We start from the raw sequence: 24692 nt of genomic DNA, 5'->3' as shown, positions 1-24692 counted from the left end.
AGGAATATAGGCTTGACTAAAAAAGAAATATGTAATAGATCCTCTCAACAGTATACATGTACTGCAGACCATGCCTGAACCATTCTCTCTTATTTACCTCTACCAACGATCCTACAGACCATCCAAACTCCTTACGGGCACTCCGCTCTGTATCTTTATAAACCTCCATGTATCTACTTTCTTGCCTCAAGATTCTCACCTTAGTTGTGATTGCTTTCCCTTCTCTATCTTTAGTTAGCAATGGCCAACTCAATCTGCATGGCCACCCTAATCACTCAATTTGACACAACTTCTTATAACATTCGAGGTGGTGGATAGCTCCCAACATGCATGTTTACCACCACCTTTGCTCCACCTACGCGATGCCTACATTTATTGTACCTATGGTTGGTTCGCATGGGGTTGTATTTTGGCTCCATCAATGAGAGTCATAATCTGCATTTGAGCTACATTCACTGAAAACTTCATAACAGAGAATGTTTAATTCCATCACCTGCAAAATCTACATTCTTGTCTCTGCTTGTTGCAGTGAACAGAGCCTATGTTGCTGCAGAAAAGCTCTCTGTATTGTCTTAAACATCCATGTGCAGGTTGCATTTTCCTTCACCCGGAATGGTGTAATAGAAGCTGCATGACAACAGGCCAATGCCTGTCACCACCTTACACCTTCAGAGAGTGGCACTACATGCCTTTTAACCAGGCCCTGCATTTTTAAAACATGAATGGCTGGCACATGATAAGCTAGCTGCCACTCTCCACTCATCTTTTTACTCTTTATGGGTGGTACTATAATTAACTTCAAATTAGCTACACATTAATTACTACAAAGGAATCATAGCATATGGAACTACCCTTTATCAGTAGAAATAAGCCAAAATGAGCAAAAAAGTAACTCCATTACATTGCTACATTCAAAATTTGGCTCAGAAAATGATACTCTAGACTGGCATTACCCCATTCTGTGAATGTGGGGACAAACAAATGATTACAAGTGGGGCTGATTTTAAGGATACAAGGGTATATATGTAATGTTCATGACCGAATGTGTACTGCTCAGTAATCTCGCTGAGCACAGAATACTGCTGCCAAAAACAAAATTGATACATGCTACCCAGAGCAATGACAAAACTGATCCCGCTGCCAAGAGAAATAGTGCCATACTTCACATGTCAGCTGAGAATTACCAAGCTTCTATGGAATCAAGAATGTAGAATGCGCTTGGATAGGAGAAATAACTTATGGAATTCTCAGTCCCTGTTATAGCTGTCCAGGCTATACTGGATGTTATTCTCGATTGGAGAGTGAATGCAACTAGTGCACTCAAGCCATAATCATAATCGAGTGTATCACAATTGGAGCAAACAATGATCACAACAGCTCTACAGTCCCAGGGATCACAACTGGTCTTGAGAACTCCACACGTGACGCTTCACCTTGAGATACTAGTTGAGGAAGAAGATTTGCCTCCTTTGGTTTAGTTCCTTCAGCTGTCCATACCTGATAAAGAAACGTCTCTTACATCAACTTAAGAATGGCCTGATTAAGCCACTCTTCTAAAAGTTAATTAAATGCCAGAGATTTTATTATTAGCTAAATCTTCCGGAACATTGACCTATTTAAACACATGGCTGCATGAATGGTCACTATAGCAATCAGAAACCGTCATACATACCGTTACATGAGGCCATTCATTTCTTGATGATATCCCTTTACTATTTGTAAGAATGTGAGCTTCCAAGGCGCACATTTTCTTTGAAAATAGTAAAGCAGTCAGCTGAACAAGCACTGATAAACCCTTAAATTCCCCATATGCTGCAACTATAGCAACTCCATGTGATGATTTGTGTGCAAGTGTTACATGAGCAGATTTTAATGTTGTCTCAATTCCCTTTCCTAAGAAGTAAGTCTCCAGTTCTTTGCTTGATAGTGCTACCTGTTGTAAGCACAGATGCATCCAAATTGTAAACTTCCATTGACACAATGTCTATAAGGCTGCAAGGTGACACAAGCTTAAGAAATAAGATACCTTGTGAATCAGGTCAACAATTTCTTTCGCTGGCAATGTAACTGCAGCATATGTTACAGTCTTGAAACTGCGCACTTCTTCACTTGGTAACTGCACTGACACATCGCCGCTGATAATTGCATGAAGCTGTTTACGCACACTTTGCACAGCCTCGTCAAATGGAACCTGGATCAATTTACAGGAAAAATTAGGACTCTCCTACACAATACAGCAAAAATTAGAACTCTCCTAAGCAATACAGTTGGCCACAGCATTTTTGAAAATTTGAGCACATTACCTGAGCTGTACCAAAATATGATGCATTCCCAAATAGACTCTCTTGCAGTTTCTTTTCCCATCTAGCCCACTCTTGTCGAAAAGATCCTTTGGAGCTATCAACTCTGCAATATTTATGAAAGCAATGAAAATATCTGGACTTTATACTGAAACATTAGCATATGATTTCCTAACGTATTGTATCATTCAAAAAACACATTTCTTAGAAGATGCACACACTTCTTTTCTGAGGATATTTCAATTACTGTGTGAGAAGGGCTGAAAACCCACCATAAAGTACCCAGGTTCTAAGTACAATTGAATCAACAAAGTCTGCTTTGCTCAATAGGATGGGCACATAAAGCTTTCTTGTGTAGAATTTTCCAAACGTCAGAGACTACTTGGGAGCAAGAATCGGGCAATCATCCTTAAAAAGATACATTCACTGGACGAAGTGTGAAATCATATTGCAGGAACAAGTACTATGCAATCTATAATGATAGACCCATCCTTTACAGGAATTTTTTATTAAAGAGAAAAAAGACAAAGGGGCATCTAGAACTACATCATATTTGTTCTAATGAATGAGTGAACCGAAATCCAGCGAGTGCTTTTACCATGAGAACCATTGGAATGGCATATTCAGATCCACATCATTCACTCATGAAAGCCAGTAGCAATAATAACCAGACGGCTTGTTCACAACAGGTAGAACTGACTCTAAATTCAGCTGAATTGTGCAATTAGCAATTTATCTAGAGAGGACTCCATAGTTAACAGAAAAATCTCTACAACCGCCTGGACCAAAAGGGATTGCCTGCATCTTCATGTTCTGTTGACCTGTTCCTCCATACACTGGAGCTCACAGCAGCAACTTTTCAAGAGAGCGCCATGGAGTCAGATGCAGCGACCTTTGGAACATCAAATTTTCATTTACCTTCCAAGTTCCTATTAATGCTTAACCATTCCTTTCACCAGGCTTCATAGTGAGGAAACCAAAGAAGGTGAGCATTGGAGAAATACTTATCATTAAAGCAGCACAAACATCTTTCTGGTGATTTTGAAAACCTTGGTAAACAATCTTGCCAAATTTCCTACTCGTAATTCGTAACACGCATCAGAGATAATGCTGCAGAAACCTCCCAAGAAAATATCAATAAAAGCTAGTGGTAGAATTTGCATACTGCAAAGTACATTAACTCAAACATCTTTAAGAAGGATAGAGGAAGATTCTTTCAGCACATGTAACAGTTCCATGTGAGGCAACCATTGACTGTTCATGTGGAAATAAACACTTGACAGATCTTTGAGGGTTACCCAGGTGGGGCAGAATGCCATGAACTCTGTTTCAAAACATGGATCCCGACCCATTACATGCACTGATATACCCTATCTACACGTACTTTTCCTAAAGACAAGCTCAATCTCTAGAGGCACAACAGGCCTAGTTAAATCATTTGCAAAGGATTATGAAGTCTGAAACGGCTTTATCATCAGCTACCTCATTTGCTCCTTTTTCCAGTTGAAGCCCTGACAAGGCACACCTGATTCAATATATGCAATACACCAATTACTGATGCTCTTATCATTTGAGGATGGGATCACATCCAAAGTCTCTATGCTATGACACAAAGATGAGGAAGCTCAAGAGCACTTCATGGAGTCCACAAAATTGTAGGAAGCAAATACTCATTCTTAGTTGTCATGAAAAGCTGAAGCCATCAATCTTCCTCACTTTCTCAAAATATTACATTGAAAAATTGCAAAGTAAAATCCTAGCCTCCACTGTGGAGATTAGATAGAAATGCTGATCAGCAATCAGCAATAGAGAGAATTCAGGCCCTTGAGGGGGCACCGCCATGATCAAGACATTGAGAGGGATCGTCACCTAAGTGGAGGATGTATGGTCTCACTATGGAGGATGATGACAAACATATGAGAAAGGACTTGGATTTGTCTGAGTTCACAGGATGCAAACTATGGCATTGATATTTTCTTCCTAAGTGGAGGATAGATACAACCACCCCTCAAACTTGGATTGGTCTGTTTTACAAAGGAGACATACTACTTCAGAGTGATTGCTGCCAACAAAGAGTCTTTACTTTCACTATGGAGGAGGATGACAAACATATGGGAAAGGACCTGGACTTATCTAAGGTCATTGGATTCTCTTGTCAAAGGCCCAAAGTAGTGGCTCCCTATGAGAGAGATGGCACTTAGATCCGCAATATGTTGCATGCATGATAGATGGATGGTGACATTGGGCTTATCACTAGAGGTCTCTACAGAGGTTATAGTGGAAACAAGGACCTAGAAGAGTGGGTATGAATTGAATTTTTTCCAAGTACATAATGCAAAATCCCCTTTCTAGAGATACCACCAGGTTGGGGAGGAGGATTTCAAACTGCCGATTGCCACTAAAAATTGGTATCGTTAGGACACTTGGTTTTCTTGGCAAAAGATTGGATGACACTTCAGGTCTAGGAAGATTTCACTCTTCCTCTGGTTAGTATCAAACAAAATCTTGTCAATTGGCACATTACTTGGTTATGGGGTTTCCAACAACATGTATCAGATGTGGAGAGCCAAGGGGGGAAAAAGAGGGCGCCGGGGGGGGGGGGGGGGGAGAGAGAGAGAGAGAGAAAGAAAGAAAGAAATATCTATTAACGTCTCTAAAAGACCAGAGTGGCCTATGAGACCATAATCAATACAACTGCTATCATCATCTCTCATCAAATAAGAAGAGATAAAATTTATGTGTAAGTTTACATGGTATATTGGAATGAGAAGTATGGAAACTAAAAAAGTTGGAAAAAACCTAGTTTAAAAAGATCAAGAGTGTAGAGTATCTCCCCCTCAGTCTATGGAATCCACCAAGACCCCTCAGTCTATGGAATCCACCAAGACTCTGCAAGCTACCTCCGATTGAGTCACCGTGCCAATCTACCTCTGTAACGAGCAATTGTGATGCGAATGTGATGCATATGGGCATGCCTATGTTGCCGAGTAGGTACTCTAGGGCATCGTGCTTTGCATAGTGTTGTAGCTCTGTCAACTGTGATGCCTCTTGATGCTGTATCTCGGCAACACCTATCAATAGGAGATGTAGTGTCTGGGGTGGTCGCAATTGGGGGTTCAGCTATGCTGAAGTAGTCTGTAACTGCTCTTTGGAGGGGTGGATGATGCTGGGGTCGTCTCCTATCCCATAACAATAATGCTCTGTGTCATTGGAGCTCCAATAAGAAAAGGCCCAAACATCTTTGGTCCTCATAGTCCATCACCCGCTCCCATCCACAAAGTTGGCACATCCTCTCATTCGCTACAATATGGCTCCATCGGCCTATCTCAATCATCAACGAATGTGATGATGTGCAGATCTGACTAATAGCAACTTAGAGTCCGTGGAAAAGTTGAGCATCCATGTATCTTGGCCTCACTAAGAAACTGTCCGGAGAAAGCTGCAAAGAAGTGACATTGGTATTGTGCCGTTTTCATGCCTATTGGGAAAGAGGGCTTGGACCAAGTCCTTTCTGTCTCCACTTTAGTGATGTCTGCTCTGTTCACACTATTTAGCTCTGCACGACTGAGGCTCAAAGCAGGGCAATCGAGGGTGTAATCATACGGTGGTAGTCTATCTATGCTCGTGCCATGTAAATTCAGCCACGCGCTCATATGTGCATACCAACACTATCTATCTCCCTCTGCTCCAAGCTGTCTTCAAGACTCCAGTGCTAGTCTAGGATATCGGTCTTTAGGGAGCTGCCATATCCTCTGGAGGAAAGTAATTGCTTGGAATAATGCCTCAACTACCATGGGTGCAGTGCCTAATTCAGACTGGATGATCTCCTATGGTATTGAGGCTTTTGCCCTTATCATACGTGCTATCATCATGACCAGTGGTCTTTTCATGTGTTCCCAGCCATCATAATGTTGTGCTTCCAATCCATCATAGTCCATAATCCGTCTAGTATGATAAAGGCTTGGGCCCCAAATGGCTGCCCCATAGACTAGTGTGGGGATAACTAAAGTGTCAAAATTTAAAAAGCCACAATTTGGTACCAAGATCTTGAAACTGTATGTGTGCACACTGCCGCTCTAGAGTACCCAAAGCTGCATATGCCCGTGTTGGGTATCTCACACGCCTTACTTACGCCTACGCTCATATGGGAGTGTGCGGGTGATCACTAGGACACTGGGGCACTTTTTACTCTCGGTAGGAGAGGTTTTTTCCCCTAGATTATGTGTACTATTTTGTATGTGCTTGTGGTGCACACTTACGGGCACTTACTGTGTTCGGGTGTGAACAGCCCCTTATAACTCTAAGGTATAAGGGTTATCATTTGTACTTTCAGCTTACACTCTATTCAGTACTATTGCATTGGGTGTCGTGCTCAACTCTGTCTCTCACTCTCACACTGTCTACTGCACTTCAGCTGCACCTCGATCCTCTCCCATCTGACATTTGGTATCAGAGCTCAGCTCTGAACTCAGCTTCTGCAGCACACGCCGGTCCTGCTCCAGCGTCAGACGTCACCTCAGCACAGGTACAACCTGTCGTCAGTTCTGTCAGCAGTGGGGCGCTGTTCCACAGAGCTGCCTCAGCACAGTACAAGTCGTCGCCAGCCTCCACCAGTACCCTGTCCGTCAGCAGCTCGCGAGCAGCACCAGTGCAGTCCTCGTCAGCCCAGGCGCCGCCTAAGTCGTCTGTTAGCCCATACGACTTCCGTCAGACCACCGTCAGTCCACCCGTCAAACGCGACTGACCTGCGCCCGCCCGTCAACGTCACGTGCAGCCCGCAAGTCTGACATCAGCCCGTCCTGCCCGCCGTTTTGACCACGCGCAGCCAGCTCGTCTGACGACCACGTCAGCCTGTCCTGCGCCAAACTGCCCGTCGACCAGCACACGCAAGTCTGCTCCACGTCAGGTAAAATTTTCAACAAATTTTTTTAATTTCAGCCCAGAACACAGTTCTGGAAGCGGAGGTTCACACGCGGCAAGCACAGAACAAGTGGGGGGATGAATTTCATGCAAATTTCTGGACTGGATCGTCAGAAATTTTGGGGCTTTTGTGTATTTGGAGGACAGATGCATTTGAACTGCTGATACAGTCACAGAAAGACTGTTTTTGACAGAAATTTTGGCAGAAAATTTTGGGGCTTTTGATGTTTTAGTGCTGCTGAGCACTAATTGCACCTTGGGAAGCGTGCATCAGTGACAGTTTTTTTTGACAGAGTACCCTTTGCACATTAATTGCAGACTTGTGTTTGCTGCAATTTCTGGAAATTTGCAGATTTCCAGCCCGTACTGCATTGACATTGCTCTATTACCTTTTGGGAAATAATGGCAAATCAGGGAGGAGGTGTATTCACCTATGTGTCCAAGGAAGACCGATTGGATGGGAACAATTATTCCCTTTGGTCTTTCATGATGAAGAATGTATTAGTGGCCAAAAATTTGTGGGATTATGTCAGTGGAGAGGAAGCACGACCGGGAGTTGTGGCTCCCGCTACTCCTCCTCCAGGAGGACGTGCAAGAGGGCAACCTCAGCCCCCTCCACCTCACCCCGCTCAGCCACTTCCCCCAAGAACTGCAGCTCAGAAAACTTGGGATACACGGGATGCACAGGCTATGTCGCTGATTGCATTGGCAGTTCAGCGTTCTATCATTCCTCATATTCGTTCAGCAGCTTCTTCACAAGAAGCTTGGTTGATATTGGAGCAGATGTTTGCAGGAAAGAATGAGACTCGCATCTCTTTCTTGAAGAAAGAGCTAGAGACTCTAAAGATGCATGAGGGTGATTCTATGCAGGATCATCTCAACAAAATTCAGGACTTGCGGGAGCAACTCATGAATGTGGATGAGTACTACTCAGATGCGCAGCTGATTTCTACGACATTGAATTCACTGCCTCCCTCTTACTTGGCTTTTCATACTGCCTTGAACCTCACTATGAGGATTTCGAAAGAGCCCATCACTTTCATTCAGCTTGTCAGTTTGCTTCTAGAGGAGGAACAAACTAGACGGAACAGTGGTGTGGATGGTATAGCCTCTGAGCAGGCTTTTATGTCAAGGCAGAAGGGTAAAAACAGCCAAGGGAAAAATGCTTCGCAGAGTTCTGGTAGTAGTAACACTTCACAGACAAGTCAGAAACAGGGGGGCATGCAAGCCAAGAAAGGAAAATGCCATTACTGCAAGAAGCCTGGCCACTACATCACTGAGTGCAGGAAGCGCATCGCCAAAGAGAAGAAGAAGGAGTCAGGGATGTCTGTTTCTGCAGCTGCTTCCACTGCTAGTGAGTCCGCGTCCTTTGTTGCGGACAGGGACTATTGTTTTTACACTTGCAGTTATGATGTCTCTTGGGCTGAAAGAGCATTTAGCTCTACAGAAGATGCTGACACTTGGTTCTTTGACAGTGGTGCTTCACGGCATATCACATCTCGTAGAGATTTGTTTGCTTCTCTTGGTGCACGTCCCGTTGGGAAGTCTGTTCAGTGTGCTAATAATGCATCATACCCTGTTCGTGGTATTGGGGAGATTCAGCTTACAGCCATTGATGGCTCTATTCTCCGCCTACAGGATGCTTTGTATGTGCCTGGCATTAAGAAGAATCTGCTTTCCATTTCTTCTATGGCACGTTGTGGTTTGCAGGTCACCTTTGATGATGACCGTTGCATGGTCCGTGACAAGGAACACATGACATTGGTCTTGACAGGTTCTTTGTGTCATGGGTTATATGAGTTGGATGCTCTTTCGGTAGATCAGTCTGCATATTTGACATCCACTCTTACTCCTGCTATGTTAGAGGCAGAGTTATGGCATGCTCGTTTGGGGCATGTAAACTATGGCAGCTTGATGCTATTACAGCGTACTCAGATGTTGGATGGATTACCTCTCTTGGAGAGACCTCCTGAGCATTTATGCGAGGGTTGCATTTTGGGGAAAATGCATCGTTTCTCTTTTCCCTGTGATGTTGCTTTTAGAGCAACAGCCAGATTGCAGCTTGTGCATTCGGATGTTTGTGGGCCCATGCAGACACAGTCATTGGGTGGTTGTTACTATTTTGTAACATTTATTGATGACTTTACACGTTTGTGCTGGGTCTACTGCTTGAAAAAGAAGTCAGAAGTGTATGATGCATTTTTGGCTTTCAGTGCACTTGTGGAAACTCAGTCTGGTTGCAAGATTAAGACTCTCCGTTCGGACCGAGGGGGGGAATACATGTCCTCTATGCTGAATTCTTATTTGCAGCAGAAGGGCATTATCCATCAGTACACTACTGCATATACTCCACAGCAGAATGGGGTAGCAGAGAGGAAAAATCGGTCACTCATGGAGATGGCCAGATGTATGCTGAAGGCAAAGAGTTTGCCTCATAGTTTTTGGATGGAAGTCGTCATGTGCGCTTGCCACATTTTGAACAGATGCCCTACCAAGGCCTTGAAAACCGTCACACCTTTTGAGGCTTGGCACAGCCGCAAACCTTCTGTTGGCCACTTCCGTACTTTTGGGTGTCTTGCATATGCCCATATTCCACAGGTACTTCGAAAGAAGTTGGACAACAAGGCTGTAAAATGCATCTTTATGGGATATAGCAGCGAAAGCAAAGGCTACAGACTCTATGATCCCGTGACCAAGAAGGTTTTTGTCAGCAGGGATGTTGTATTTGATGAAAAATCAGAATTATCCTTGGCTGGTTTTGATACATATCAGGCTGCCCGTGATGTCTTTGAAGGGCTGCTGCCCATCACATTTGGTGATTCAGCTGGTACTTCAGCAAATGAACCTAATGTTCAGCCAGCTGCTCCTATGGAACATGTAGTAAATCAGCACATTGCTGAAACTGAAATTCAGCAGGAACTTGTACACAGTCAGGAAGCAAGACAGGTGCCTAGATGGTACACGCAGACTATGAGAGATAGTCATTTGGAAACACCCTTGGCTGGTCGTACTCGAAGGCAAACTCGACTGCATGATTCAGCACATTCCATGGAGTTTGTTATGGCAGCATGTACTCATGATAATGAGGAGCCTGAATGTTTTGAGGATGCACGACATAGTGTGCATTGGATGGCAGCCATGCAAGCTGAATTGGATTCTATTCATAAGAATCATACTTGGGATTTGGTGTCTTTGCCAGTTGGCAAGCGTGCCATTGGTACGAAATGGGTCTACAAATTGAAAAGGAATGCAGATGGATCCATAGATAAGTACAAGGCACGGCTGGTAGCTAAAGGCTACGCACAGAAAAAGGGCATTGACTATGAGGAGACCTTTGCTCCTACCTCCCGTATGACGACCATTCGGTCTATGATTGCCTTGGCTGCACATTTTGGTTGGAAAGTGCATCAGCTGGATATAAAGACTGCATTCTTACATGGGGAACTTCAGGAAGAAGTGTATGTACAGCAGCCCATTGGTTTTGCAGTTGAAGGCTCAGAAAATTTAGTATGCAAGCTGAAAAAAACTCTATATGGTTTGAAACAAGCTCCACGAGCTTGGTACGCAAAGATAGATGCTTTCTTGCTTAGTCAGGGGTTTGTAAACAGCCCATCTGAGTCTACCCTTTATGTACATAAAGAGGGGGGATCCATGCTGATTTTGTGTCTATATGTAGACGACCTTTTGCTCACTGGAACACGTGCTGATCAGATTTCAGCATTCAAAAATAATTTACAGCAAACTTTTGACATGTCTGACTTGGGTATTTTGCACTATTACTTGGGCATCCAGTTTGTACATGATGCTAGAGGCATTGGATTATGTCAGTCAAGGTACATTGGGCAACTTCTTGAGAAGTTTGGCTTACAGGATTGCAAGCCAGTTTGTACACCCATGGAACCTGGGCTCAAACTGTCATTACATGATGACAGTGATTTGTTTGATATCCATACTTATGCTCCAGCAGTGGGATGTCTCATCTATCTATGCCACACTCGGCCAGACATACAGTTTGCCGTTTCAGTTTTGAGCAGGTACATGCATCAGCCTCGTATGTCGCATTGGCAAGCTGTGAAGCGTGTGTTTCGTTACTTGCAGGGTACTAGAGCTCTTGGATTGCTTTATGCCAAGGGGGGACCACTGCAGTTACATGCTTACAGTGACTCTGATTGGGCTGGTGATTTTGATACTCGTCACTCCACTAGTGGCAATTGTTTCTTTCTTGGCTCGTTATGCATTTCTTGGCTTAGCAAGAAACAATCCACTGTTGCCACGTCGTCATGTGAAGCTGAGTACAAGGCAGCCTTCACTACTGCAGTTGAGTGCGTATGGCTTAGACGCTTACTTGCTGATTTGGATGTATCTGTTACGGAGCCTACTCCTTTATATACTGACAGTCAGAGTGCCATTGCAGTGGCACGGAACCCTGTGTTTCATGCTCGCACGAAACACATAGAGATTCACTACCACTTTGTCAGAGAGAGGCTACATGCAGGTGATATCAGCCTTGTCTACTGTCCTACCACCAGCAATGTGGCAGACATCTTCACCAAAGCTCTTCCACGAGACAAATTTGAAGCATTTCGCGATGCTTTGAATTTGACGCCCTTTGGTGGCGGATGATCCTTGTACACTTGATCACTCTTCACTCCAGGGGGGTTTGTTGGGTATCTCACACGCCTTACTTACGCCTACGCTCATATGGGAGTGTGCGGGTGATCACTAGGACACTGGGGCACTTTTTACTCTCGGTAGGAGAGGTTTTTTCCCCTAGATTATGTGTACTATTTTGTATGTGCTTGTGGTGCACACTTACGGGCACTTACTGTGTTCGGATGTGAACAGCCCCTTATAACTCTAAGGTATAAGGGTTATCATTTGTACTTTCAGCTTACACTCTATTCAGTACTATTGCATTGGGTGTCGTGCTCAACTCTGTCTCTCACTCTCACACTGTCTACTGCACTTCAGCTGCACCTCGATCCTCTCCCATCTGACAGCCCGTGCAAGCCTAGCCTCTGAAGTCTCCTTCCATGAAAACTGTGGCCCCTTGAAAGTCACCCGAAGGTACACATATTGTCTAACCATTTCCACAGGCTAACCGTCATACATAAAGTGGTGCTCTGAGCGTCTCACCCAAGCTGCTGAGGTGGGACCATGATTTTAGTCTTTCCAAGATTAACCTTGAGACCTTTATCTTCACAAAACACATGCAATGCATCCAGATGCCGTTGTAGTCACTCTGGTGAATTTGAGATAAGCACCATATCATCAGTATATAACAAAATTGGTATCAACTCCCCGGCCAAGCTGGCTCCCATACCACCCCATCTGTGCATGTAATTAGAAATCTTGTCAATGTACAGTCCAAACAACAAAGGAGAGAGAGGATAGCCTTACTTTAGGCCCACCCTGCTAGAGACTGAGTCTGTTGTGCCTCCACACACTCGTATTCTCCCAGTCAGAGTTTCATACAATGCATAAATATACCACTGCATATCCTCTAGGACCCCAATGGCTCGCAACCTTTGCATGAGTCTTGTACGTGGCATAGTATCAAAGGCTTTGCGGAGGTCCACAAAACAACAGTAGATTTTTTGCCTCTATGATCGTCCCTCCTCAATCAAGGTCCTTAGCGTGAATATATGGTCTAGCATGTTGTATCCGTGGTGGAAACCAACTTGTCCTGCAGACCGTATTTTCTTTGTTTTAGCCCACCAACTCAACTCATGCTCCACAATAGAGGCATATATCTTTGCTAGCATATGGCTAATCATAATAGTGCAGTAGTTGTTAGCGACCAATGGATCTCCACTCTTAAAAATCGGCACTATTGTGTGGTCACACCAACTTACTGAAAGCCCCTCACATACGGCTCTATTGAAGAGATTCGCCAAGATAAGGGATAATGCATAACATGCATGTGCAAAATGCTCTGCCACAAGGACATCTTGATCATGTGCTCTCCCATTCTTCAACCTCCACATGGCATATCTCACCATCTTTTTTATAAAGAAAACCACACAGTGTTGGCCTAGAGTTTAATGGACAGGGTATTTGCTCTTGTGATGGAACATCGTATAATGCCCTAGCATGTTCATGCCAAACCATAGATGATGTCAACCATGGTTGTCACGTCCGATTAGTATAGTCCGATGCTAGTATGGTACTAATCGGACTAATAAATCTTGGACCTACGTCCAATGAAAGAAATACATAAAATATTAAGTCTATGCTTAATGTTTGGAGTTACAAGTTAAAACATAAACTTAGAGATTCAAGTCAAAAGTGTACTATGTAGCATGAATAATGAAACCAACAACTTTATTATGAGCTAGATGTGTATTACTAGAAGGACTCCTTTGATCACCAAAATTCGTGCTTAGCTGCAGCCTATGCTTGTTAGTTTTGAACAGTGCCCAAATGATGCTTTAGGGCGTTTGCAAGTTCCCCTAGTCGAAGAGATTTATGATGGTCTAAAGGGGTTCTTTGAGGTTCTTTTTCGTTCTGTGAAGTACAGCTTGTTATGCAACACATTCCTTTGTTTATGAAAGGGCAGCTAGTTCATGTGGTCCCTTGGAGGCCCATGGCTGAATTTTAGGAGGTGCTGAGACAGGCATGCCCAATTTGGGTAGAGGTGGTGGATTTCCCTGTGCATCTTTGGAGACTCCTCCCTCCGGTACTGAGAACCCTTGGTGAGGTTTTGGTGGAACCTCGACTGGCTTCCCACAATAGGAATAGGGCATGTATGCTGTGGGATACAGGCAAACCTCGGCCGACAAAAATTCGTTTTGAAGTTCTAGGCTTACAAACGTTGGTGTATGAGTTGAAATGGGGTACTTTTGCAGGACACTGTTTCAGATGTGGCCAGTTGGGCCATTTCGTTTCGGAATGTGACAAAAATACAGAGGTAGTGTAGGGCCCTATGGATGAAGATATGGAAATGCAAGACCACCACCCTCAGCAGATGTTTCAACAACCAGTATCTGATCCAGAGCAGCTTCTCCAACAAGGTCGTGAGGAAGGCAAGAAGAATCTTCCTCACAAGGGTGGGGAGAGTCCTTCGATTGCGGTCACGCAGAATTTCTCTCCTCGGGAGGATTTGTGGGCCACTGTGGTTCATGGCAAGCAAGATTCTTGATTGAATCCTGCCCATCCTCCACCTCCCCCAATCACTCAGACCTTTCAACGTAGAGGTAAGGGGTTTTATATGAAATCTCAATCTTTGCATGCTCCGGCAGAGGAAGATAGGACTTCTGATTCAGCCTTGCGATTCAATGCTCGTGGAAGGCTTATGCCTCCTAGAGATGTTTTCCGCTCCCAGCAATTGTAGTTTCCTTCCCGAGCTTCGATTGCTGGTCTGCAGAGGGCAAATCTTGTAGATGTTATCCGTACTAAAATGGAGAGATTCTAGGCTGCCAAGGCTATTGATGTAAAAGGGAAAGGGAAAGTGATGGTTCAGTAGTTTTTCTTATTTCTAATTGATCTTGAAAATTGCTTTGTGGAATGTGAAAGGTATCTCTTCGGCCAACAAGCAGTATCGGTTGTGGAAAGTTGTGCTTGCTGGAAATTGGGATGTTTTTTGTGCTGTGGAGCACAAACAGCATTCTTTGGCTAGATCTTCTTATGTGTATAAGGATTATGCGGTCTTTTTTAGTAGTCATGCTCCGTATAAATCGGGAGTTATGTTGGCTGTCAAATCCCCGTTGCAACCAGCATTGGTTTCTCAAGATAGCCACGGCTGATTTCTGATCCTGAAATATGTTATGAGGGGGAGGTTTTGTGGATTGTAAGGCGTCTATGCTCCTTCAAATGCAAGGGAACGTCCTCAACTTTGGGATGCCCTGCACTGCCTTGTGTTGGCTTGTTATGGGTGATTTTAATGTTTGTGTTTCTGCGGATCAGGAGACCTCTCCGCATTCGGTTATGGATGGTCCTGAGCGACAGGCTTGGGATGTTCTTGGAGGGGCATCTTTGAAACAAGACATGTGGTCCTGGATGTATCCATCACAAGCCAGATATACTTATCGTTCTTTTCAACATTCAAATACTTGGGCCAGACTGGATAGGATCTACATTTGCCAAAGTGATTCCTTTCTTCTTGCAGTCATTGATATGTGGGTGAAAAGACATGTTCTGTCAGATCATTACCCTTTGGTCCTGGAAATGAGCCATAAACATGTTCATGCATTCAAGGCTCTCCTTACTCATTTGCCTCTTCGGTTTAATCAATCTTTTTTGCAGCAAAATCAGGTTTTGGAAGGTGTTCAGCAACTGATAGCTTCTTTTAGCTCAAAGGTCCTATCTGGAGGGATGGAAACATGGGCGGTTTTTAGGGATAATGCGCGAGCGTTATCCCGACAATAAGGTATTCACCATGCTTCCTCGTTTTGAGCTGAATTGCAGCGTGCTGAATCTTTATTAGCTCATTCCTTGTCTCTGTGTCAGACTGGGGATTTCAATGATGACTTGCTTGCATTAAAGGGCTGAAAGGCAGGGTCCAATCTCTTCAAGAAGAGGAATATGCAAAATACAAACTGTTAGCCGAAGCCGAAGCTTTAAATGATAATAACTGTCAAACTCATCGATTTTTTGCTCGTCTGTATCAAAAATATGCCCGGGAAAATATTGTGCGCTTAAAGGATGGGCAAGGTGATATGGTGACTGATCCTGCCTCCATTATTCGAATGATTGTTGACTTTTATAAGGCCTTGTTGGGTCCACAAGAGATTCTTTTAGATGATGTTCTCTCTACTCGAACATACATTTGTGACCTGGTTAGTAATCAGGTTAAACCAGAATGGGTGAATTTAATGGAGGCCGATATTTTTGAAGATGAAGTGGAAGAAGTGTTGTCTCACTTGCCTCGAAGGAAAAGTCCAAGCTGGGATGGGCTTTCTAATGAGTTGTTTTCAGCCCATGTGCAATTGCTTAAGGACCCATTAACTTGATTGTGTTAGGGGGTGTGGAACTCTGGTATTATGCCTTTAGATTAGAAGATTGTTGTCATCAGGTTGTTGCCCAAGGTTCCCTCTCCGACCTCTTTGAAACAATGGAGACCCATTTCAATTATGGGATTGTTATATAAAATCTTCTCCAAGATTATTGCCAACAGATTGTAGAAAGTATTTCCCCACCTCATTCATCCATGTCAATATGGTTTCATTAAAGATTGAAATATAATGCACAACATTTTGAATGTGCAGTTGGGTTGATTATGCCAAAGCTTCTAGCCAACAGGTTGTTATGCTTCAGCTAGATATTGAGAAGGCATTTGATCATGTTAGTTGGTCAATTTTTGCGGTAATTAATGTCTACAATGGGTTTTGGGCCCCGTATGATTTCTTTGGTTGATACCATCAGTCAGGGTGCTGTGGCCTATATTGCTCTTAATAGAGGGATTATGGAGGAAATTGCCTTATCTCGATCTCTTCAGCAAGCCTGTCCTCTCAGCCCCTTGTTGTTTGCTTTGGTAACTCACCTGATGCTCTCATTATTGGATAAGTTGGCAGCTCAAGGTGAGATAGTTGGCTTATCTCTTCCTAGCAGTAATCATTTGGTGGGCCAATCTTTGGCAGATGATTCTTTCATGTTCTTTAAGACGGATCGTATTAATGCCAATCGGGCAATGGTGGCCTAGAATCTTTTTGCTTTGGCATTGGATCTTCACATTAATACTCAGAAATCCATCCTTCTCTCTTGTACGGAGAATGATCTGCAGGCCTTGGGATGGAATGGAATTGTGATCTCAAGGGGCAATATAACCAGACACTGAGGATATCCTATTGGTGTGGAGGTTGCTCCTTGTGCCTTGCTAGATTGGATGGCATCCCGAATTCATGATAGTTCATGTACTTGAAATCTCAGAGTTGGCCCCTACATGTTAGGCTAAGAGTGGCTCAATGCATTATGATCAATATGATTTCATTCCTTCTGCTATTGCTGCCTTGGACTAAGAAGTTCCTTTTGGATGTGGTCCAGCCTATCAGATTTATGCTATGGAAAAAGAAAGGCAATTGTTTGGGGCAGGTATGGATCTCCTAGTAGCATGTGACCACTTCGAAAAGGATGGGGGTGCAGCTTTGTTGGATGTTAATTTGCATATGGCCGCTTTGAGGCTATCCCTTTTGTAGAGTCTATGTATTCAATGTCATCCTTGATGAGATATTGTAAAATTCTTCATAGAAAAGACTGGCATCTCTCATGGTAGCATGGTTATTCATGCTTCATGGTGGCATGCGCTAAATTCTACGAGGCCTATAAAGGTCTCCCAGTCTTTTCTCCTATCTCATTTGATTGCTTCCTGGTAGGAGATGCTTCGTTTTGCAGCTTGGCATCCTCGGGATACTAGTAAGGAGGAAAATTCGCTGCAAGGAGAAATACTGGCTTCCTCAAGTTTGTTGGATTGGCCACAAAAAGATTTGCAGCGAGACAAGTTTAATCAAATGGCTAGGTTAGGGTTGAAGACAGTCCGTGATGGTGTTATTCCTAGGCAGCCCCGCCTTTATTCTTTTAGGCGTATTCGTCAGTACTTTAGGGTGACTCGTGGATATAGGGGCATTTGGTCGTCCATACACGACAGTCTCCAGAGGTTCTCTTCTTTGCCTGCGTTACAGCCATTGGATCCATGGCGTGACTGGATGTTTGTGCTTCTTGATGACTTTGAGAAAAGGTCAGCTAATCAGATATATCATGAGATGGTGGAAGCTAAGAGATCGGTCACAAGGAAGGTTAACAAGTTCTAGCATCTCAAGAATAGCAAAAAGAAGTGGCGGGAAAGATTTATCCAGCTTTGGAAGTAAGGTTTTGTATCAGGGTAAAGTGTTCATGTGAAGGCTGCTCATTAGGCGTCTTCCAACGGGAGAAGTGCTCCATGCCCGAAAGATCTTTGTAGGTCGTATTTTCTGTACTACATGTGCTGAGACATTGCTTCACCTCTTTCTCTCTTGCCATGTTGCGTGACAGATCTGGAATTTCATTTCTCGTGTGTGGTTCTCAGCGACACAGCCGACCTGGTTCTTCCATATATTGTTGCTCCATGGCTGGCGATTGTTTGCTCTACTCCAGTTGTTCCTTCTGCGTGATTTATTAGAATTGGTCATATAATAGGTTGTTCTAGTTGTTCTAAGAGCCTGCAGGCCTCGATGTAAATATTCTACAGAGAGAGTGTGTGAGAGAGACAGAGTATGCTGACCTGATAGTCTGATGTAATATGAATGTAAGAGATACATAGAGAATGTTGACCTGATGGTCTAATGTAAATATTTACTACTTAATTCAATTATCTTAACGAGAGAGCGAGAGAGAGAAAGAGAGAGAGAATAAGTCCGGGTTTTACGAAAAAAGAAAGAAGAATAAGTCCGAGTTGGGATGGTCTCACCAATGAATTTTTTGAGGTTTTTGCTACCCGATTGGTGAAACCATTGACAGCTATGTTTCAGCAAGTTTGGGAAACGGGATTCATGCCTTCCTCATGGAAAGAAGGACTTATCAAACTGCTTCCAAAAGTTCCTTCGCCGTCTACGTTGAAACATTGGCGACCAATTTCTTTGATGGGTTCTATGTATAAAATCTTTTCCAAAGTGATGGCGAATCGGCTCCATAAGCATCTTCCTACCATTGTGCATCCTCTTCAATATGGTTTCATTAAGGGCCGAAACATTTTGCATAATGTCTTAAATATGCAAATGGCTATTGACTACGTAAGGCACTCTAATCAGGAGGTGGTATTGATTCAATTGGACCTGGAAAAGGCTTTTGATTATTTAGACTGGTCTTTCATTGCAAAACTTATGTCTACTATGGGCTTTGGTACTCGGATGTCTCGTTTGATCTACACCATTAGTGCTGCGGCTTCTTCGCGAGTTATGCTGAATGGTGGTGTTACCGAGCCGTTTGTCCTTGCACGCTCTGTGAGACAGGGTTGCCCTTTGAGTCCTCTCTTTTTCGCCCTTGCGACTCATCGGTTCTTTCGAGGTTATCTCATATGGCAACTTCTACTCAGTTGTCTGGATTCTCTCTTCCTTTTGGACAGCACTTCATTAGTCAATCCTTGGCTGTGACAACTTTATGATTTTGCGTGCGGACAAGAATAATCTTCGCAAAGCATTAGATGTTTGGGCTCTCTTTGGTCATGCTTCTGGTCTTCATATCAATGCTTTGAAATCAGCCATTCTCAGTTGCACGGAGTCAGATTTGCAGTCATTGGACTCGCAGGGAATGGTTGTTCCCCGTGGTTCCATTGTCAAGCATCTTGGGTACCCTTTGGGTATTGAAGTTCCGCCAAAGCAACTACTAGAGTGGATTTCACAAAAACTGGGAGCTAAGTTTTTGTATTGGAAGTCATAGGCTTGGCCCTTCCATGTTCGCCTCAAAGTGGCTCAGACAATTATATTGCCAATGCTCACATATTTCTTGCCATTGCTGCCTTGGACTACTACTACATTGAATGCTCTTACTCAGTACATTCGTTTCATGTTATGGAAGGACTCCTTGCATGCAGGCATTTCATGGATTTCTTGTTCGCATGCATGTACCCCCAAACGCATGGGTGGTGGGGCTATTTTGGATGCTGAAACTCATATGCTAGCACTCTGTTGGTCTCTTTTTCGTGCCATATGCTTGGATCATCACCCGTGGGTCTTTATAGCCCGTTATTTTCTTGAGGATCACTGGCTTGTGCATGGTAATACCCAAATTCGGAGCTCCTGGAGGCATGTTCTTAATGCAGACTCTCGGTTTTCTAGTCCTCCATCATCCCTGCTTGCTCATTTGGTTTGTTCTTGGAAACTGGTTCTCCAGAAGGCTCAGTGGCATCCAGCGGAGGACCACTTAGCTACTAACTCTTTTCAACTGGAATTGTTGGCAGCCTCACGATTACTTTCTTGGGAAGGCAAACATGAGCTCAGACCAAAATTTAACCGCATGGCACGTTTGGGCTTGACCTCAGTTGCAGATGCCACCCTGGCCAATCGCAATGTGTTAATATCGTTTCGTACAGCCAGGAGGCTTTTCAGGATCCCGCGTGGATACCGTGATTTATGGGGACAGCTTTTGATGGTGCTCCAGAGCAGACAACCCTTTCCTGCCCTTGCTTCGGATCATCCTTGGCAGGATTGGGACCTTGCAGACCGGCTGAATTTGGAAAAGGCCTCAGCTAACTAGGTGTATCATCTTCTGATTAAAGATCATCAATGGCTGGTTACTAAAGCTAATACTGTATGGGGATTGCGTAAATCTCAGTCATGGTGGAAGGTAACTGTGATGGAGGGCTGGTTGAACAAGAAACCTTTCAAATGCAAGGTCTTTCTTTGGAGGGTGATGATTGGTGGTCTTCCTCTTGCTTCAGCCCTTTCCAAGTGTCGAATCTCCAACGGCAATTGTTTCTTTGTGGAATCAGCCCGTCATCGATTTATTTCTTGCCCTCTCGCTAAGAAAATCTGGTCACTCTTGTCAACGGTTTGGTGAGTAATGGTTGGTTTCTCGCTAAGCCCTTTTGATTGGGTTTTTGCACGGCCAAAATACGCCACACCGGCACAGTCGCATATAAAGATCTTGTTTCACTTTCTTAGATACTAGGGCTGTTGGCATAATTGGACCATTCGGAATGCTTTTCTTTTTTATTCAGCCTCTAATGTTTAGGGACATATTGCTAGGCTTAAAGGTCTCTTGCATTGGCAGATAGATCTCATTCGGCACTCTGACTTACTCCCTTGGGAGGACTTACTTCCCTGGCATATGGCAATTTCCTTTGCGTCTTTGCCATGACTTTTGTCACTCTTTTGTCGTTTAGTACTTTATAAATATAACATCCATTATGAAAAAAAGAGAGAGAGAGAGAATGGAGGGATCGCAAAGGAAATTGCCTTATCCCATTCTCTTCGGCAAGGCTGCCCTCTCACCCCTTTACTGTTTGCTTTAGTCACTCACTCGATGCTCTCATTGTTGGATAACTTGGTCGATCAAGGTGAGATTGTTGACTTGTCTCTTCCTTGTGGTACCCAACTTGTGGGTCAATCTTTGGAAGACAATTCTTTTATGTTTCTCGAGACAGATCACTCTAATGTTAATTCAGCAATGGTGGCACGGAATCTTTTTCTTTGGTATCGGATCTCCATATTAATATTCAAAAATCTACTCTTTCCTCTTGTACGGAGAATGATCTACAAGCATTGGGATGGCATGGTATTGTGATCTCAAGGGGAAATATAGCTAGACACTTGGGATATCCTATTGGTGTGGAGGTAGCCCCTCGTGCCTTGCTAGATTGAATGGGCTCTCGGATTCATGATAGGTTTATGTACTAGAAATCTCAAGGCTAGCTGCTCAATGTATTATGATCAGTATGATTTCGTTTTTTCTGCCACTGCTTCCTTGGACTAAGAAGTCCCTTTTGGAATTGGTTCACCCTATTAGATTCATGTTGTGGGAAAAGAAAGGCAATCGTTTGGGACATGTGTGGATTTCCTAGCAACATGTCACTACTCTGAAAAGGATGGGGGGTGCAACTTTGCTGGATGTTAACTTGCATATGGCTGCTTTGAGGCTAACCCTTTTGCAAGCCCTATGTGTACAGAGTCATCCTTGGTCGGATATTGCTAAATTCTTCATAGAAAAGATTGGCATATCTCATGGTAGCACAGTTATTCATGCCTCCAGGTGGCATGTGGTCAATTTCTCAAGGCCTATTAAGGTCTCTCAGTCTTTTCTCCTTTCTCATTTGATTGCATCCTAGCAAGAGATGTTATGTTTTGCAGTTTGGCGCCCTCCTGATAATCGTAAGGAGGAGAATTCGCTACAAGCAGAAGTACTGGCCTCCTCCAGCTTGTTGGACTGGCCAGATAAAAATTTGTAGAGAGAGAAGTTTAATCAAATGGCTCGTATGGGGTTGCAAACTGTCCATGATGATGTTATTCCTGGGCAGCCCCGTCTTTATTCTTTCAGGCATATTCGTCAGTACTTCTGGGTGCCTCACGGAAGTGGGAGAGAGAAGCATTGTTTGTGGGACTATCACAAGGCCCCAGAGGTGTTAAAGTGGTTTGGAGGAGAGCCATCATGATTCTATTTCATGATACAATTGAGACTATGATAGTGACTTGGGGGACAATAGCTTGGAACACACAAACACCCTATGTGTGAATAAGAAATATTTTAGGGGAACCAATCCTTTTTCATTTCTTGTCAGCACTTGCATATAATTTTCATGCCAAACTTTTCACAAAAGTAGATTCAGGCATTGCCAAAGATCAGAGTTGATTGCACATAACTTTCACACTAAACTTTTCACAAACACAGTGGATTGAGACTTTTTTTTCACAAAGAATGTGAATTGAAGCAATGCATTTGGACTAGAAGATGTAGGCATATCATAGATTTGCAAGACGTACCTATTTCAAAGTCTCTCAAGGATTTGGAGAGAGATTTTTGCCAGAGATGGAAAATGAGATCCCAAATATGCATTCTTCAGCTTTCGACAACCTATTTTCTTTCATTTGTTTCTGTGCTTTGAAAACATACTGTTTTGCAGTCCCTTTCATTGTCTCAAACCTATGGAAACATCCTGCAAGAAATCCAATAAACCTTGTAGAAAAAGTGTCTGTACCTACGATATGAGCTGAGAGCTTTTTCCATCGTATAACATCATAGTGCCGCTTTACAACAGTGCCTGCTCCAGCTCATGAGAATCTCTGAATTCTTTTAAATTTGGTAGCAAATGATAATGCCTCAATGTATCACTGTTCCTTGCATGATTCACACCTCTACACACTTTGCAAAAGATGGGAAAGACTACCAAATGATCCAAGTACATGAGGAGGAGGAGAGATGCTTTTCCTTGCACTTGAAACTCTAGCACCTTCTTCCATTTGGAGTAGGCCCACCCATTGGCCTCGTCTTAGACTACTTATTTTCTTTCGTATGTGACTCAATACTAATACGTATTTTGTAATTTTAGCTTGACAAGTAACTTTTGAGGTGTTTATTAATAGATTTCTTCTTCTTTGAAACAAAAAATCTTGGTGAAAACATGGGACAGCAACATAAAGGAGATTCAATCCAAAAGGCTATAAGTTGTTGGACAAGACCAAAACTATGATGAGAAGTAGCAATCATGTTTCATTGAGGATAGTAAAAGGCCCATTTATTTTCAAAAACGTCCACAACATTTGCACCTGGTGCTTTCTCCCATTCAAGGAATAAGCAGCCTATAAGCCCGTACTTGCACAATGAAAAAAAGGAATATTTAGGCTAACCTCTTTACCAATAATCTAATTCCCAAGTGTTCTGTGTAGGCACCGGCTCAAGCAGATCATGAGATCCATTGTTGACTTTTCTATGTACAACTAAAAGTATAAAGGCTGGAACCATAACTATGTCTGATGTAGTAGATGTCATGTGTTGCTAACTAGGGTGAACAATTGCTGGCACATCTTTGCCAGAATGTATAATGACTAGGCTAGTACCACAAATATGGGACAGTCATCATGCTGAATCATAAACATCTGCAAATATTGTGTTTTACTTCTCATTGAGACATTCTACATATGCGAGAACGAAATCAATGACTATATCTGAAATAGCAGCAGCTAAAATTACCTAGGGTGTACAACTAAAAGTAAAAAGGCTTGAACCATAACTTTTGTTTTTGCAAGTAAAATGTGGCTAATTATATTACTCAAACGGCTGATTACAACGGAATGTTCATGCTCAACAGACTCAAAAGTAAAAAGTCTGGAACCATAACTATGTCTGATGTAGTAGATGTCATGGATTGCTAACTAGGGTGAACAATCGCTGGCACATCTTTGCCAGAATGTATAATGACTAGGCTAGTACCACAAATATGAGACAGTCATCATGTTGAATCATAAACATCTGCAAATATTGTGTTTTACTTCTCATTGAGACATGCTACATATGTCAGTACAAAATCAATGACTATATCTGAAATAGCAGCAGCTAAAATCACCTATCTATCATATACACAGCTCCCCATCGCTTGTTTATATAGTGGTGGAAGCTCAACTCTCTTAACCACCTGTTGATTGTCTTGTTGCACCATCTTATCTACCATCTCCATGAGAGATCCTTTGACCCACTGAGGCTTCAAACTCAATGGAGCTTCCAGTCGAGAAGAACAGGTCTTGTGAATCATGAGATTCACTGGGCATGTGCTTTTATGATGCAAAAGTACTAGGGACTTGTTCGTCAGCTAAAGTGATAGACTTGGCATACTTCTGGCTATTCTTATTTATTTCTTTCAGTTACCTTAAGAAAAACTTGTTTTAGTTTTTCATGTTGCTATTTTCACATTTTCTGTTTGTTTTATTCTTCATTTTAATTTTTTGTGTTGCTATTTTCACATTATCTATTTCTTTTTCTTCTTCTTTCTTCACAGCCCACTTTTGAATTATGAAAAGTGAACTGGAGCTTTACATGGCCACAACTGGAGTCCTAAAGTGAGGTTATGATCTC

The 24692-nt window shown here is 43.1% G+C and overlaps 1 protein-coding gene across 2 annotated transcripts in view; it reads right to left on the bottom strand.

Annotated features, from left to right (window-relative positions):
• Positions 1–898: 898 nt before the first annotated feature.
• LOC148030213 (tRNA ligase 1-like) overlaps positions 899–24692 on the bottom strand; it is a 222489-nt gene continuing 198695 nt past the window's right edge. For both annotated transcript variants that reach the window (XM_087686482.1, XM_087686483.1), the window contains 4 exons: positions 2304–2406; positions 2027–2191; positions 1673–1933; positions 899–1497 (listed from right to left, as the gene is read on the bottom strand). In XM_087686482.1, the coding sequence (XP_087542608.1) occupies positions 1369–1497; positions 1673–1933; positions 2027–2191; positions 2304–2406 (658 nt within the window). In that variant the 3' untranslated portion in view covers positions 899–1368. The remainder of the gene's footprint in view (positions 1498–1672; positions 1934–2026; positions 2192–2303; positions 2407–24692) is intronic.

This window comes from Lygodium microphyllum, chromosome 10 (genome assembly GCF_053477565.2).
Source record: "Lygodium microphyllum isolate KBCC chromosome 10, Lygodium_microphyllum_v1.1.10, whole genome shotgun sequence".
Lineage (NCBI taxonomy): Eukaryota > Viridiplantae > Streptophyta > Polypodiopsida > Schizaeales > Lygodiaceae > Lygodium > Lygodium microphyllum.
This window is presented reverse-complemented; position numbering and strand designations above follow the sequence as displayed.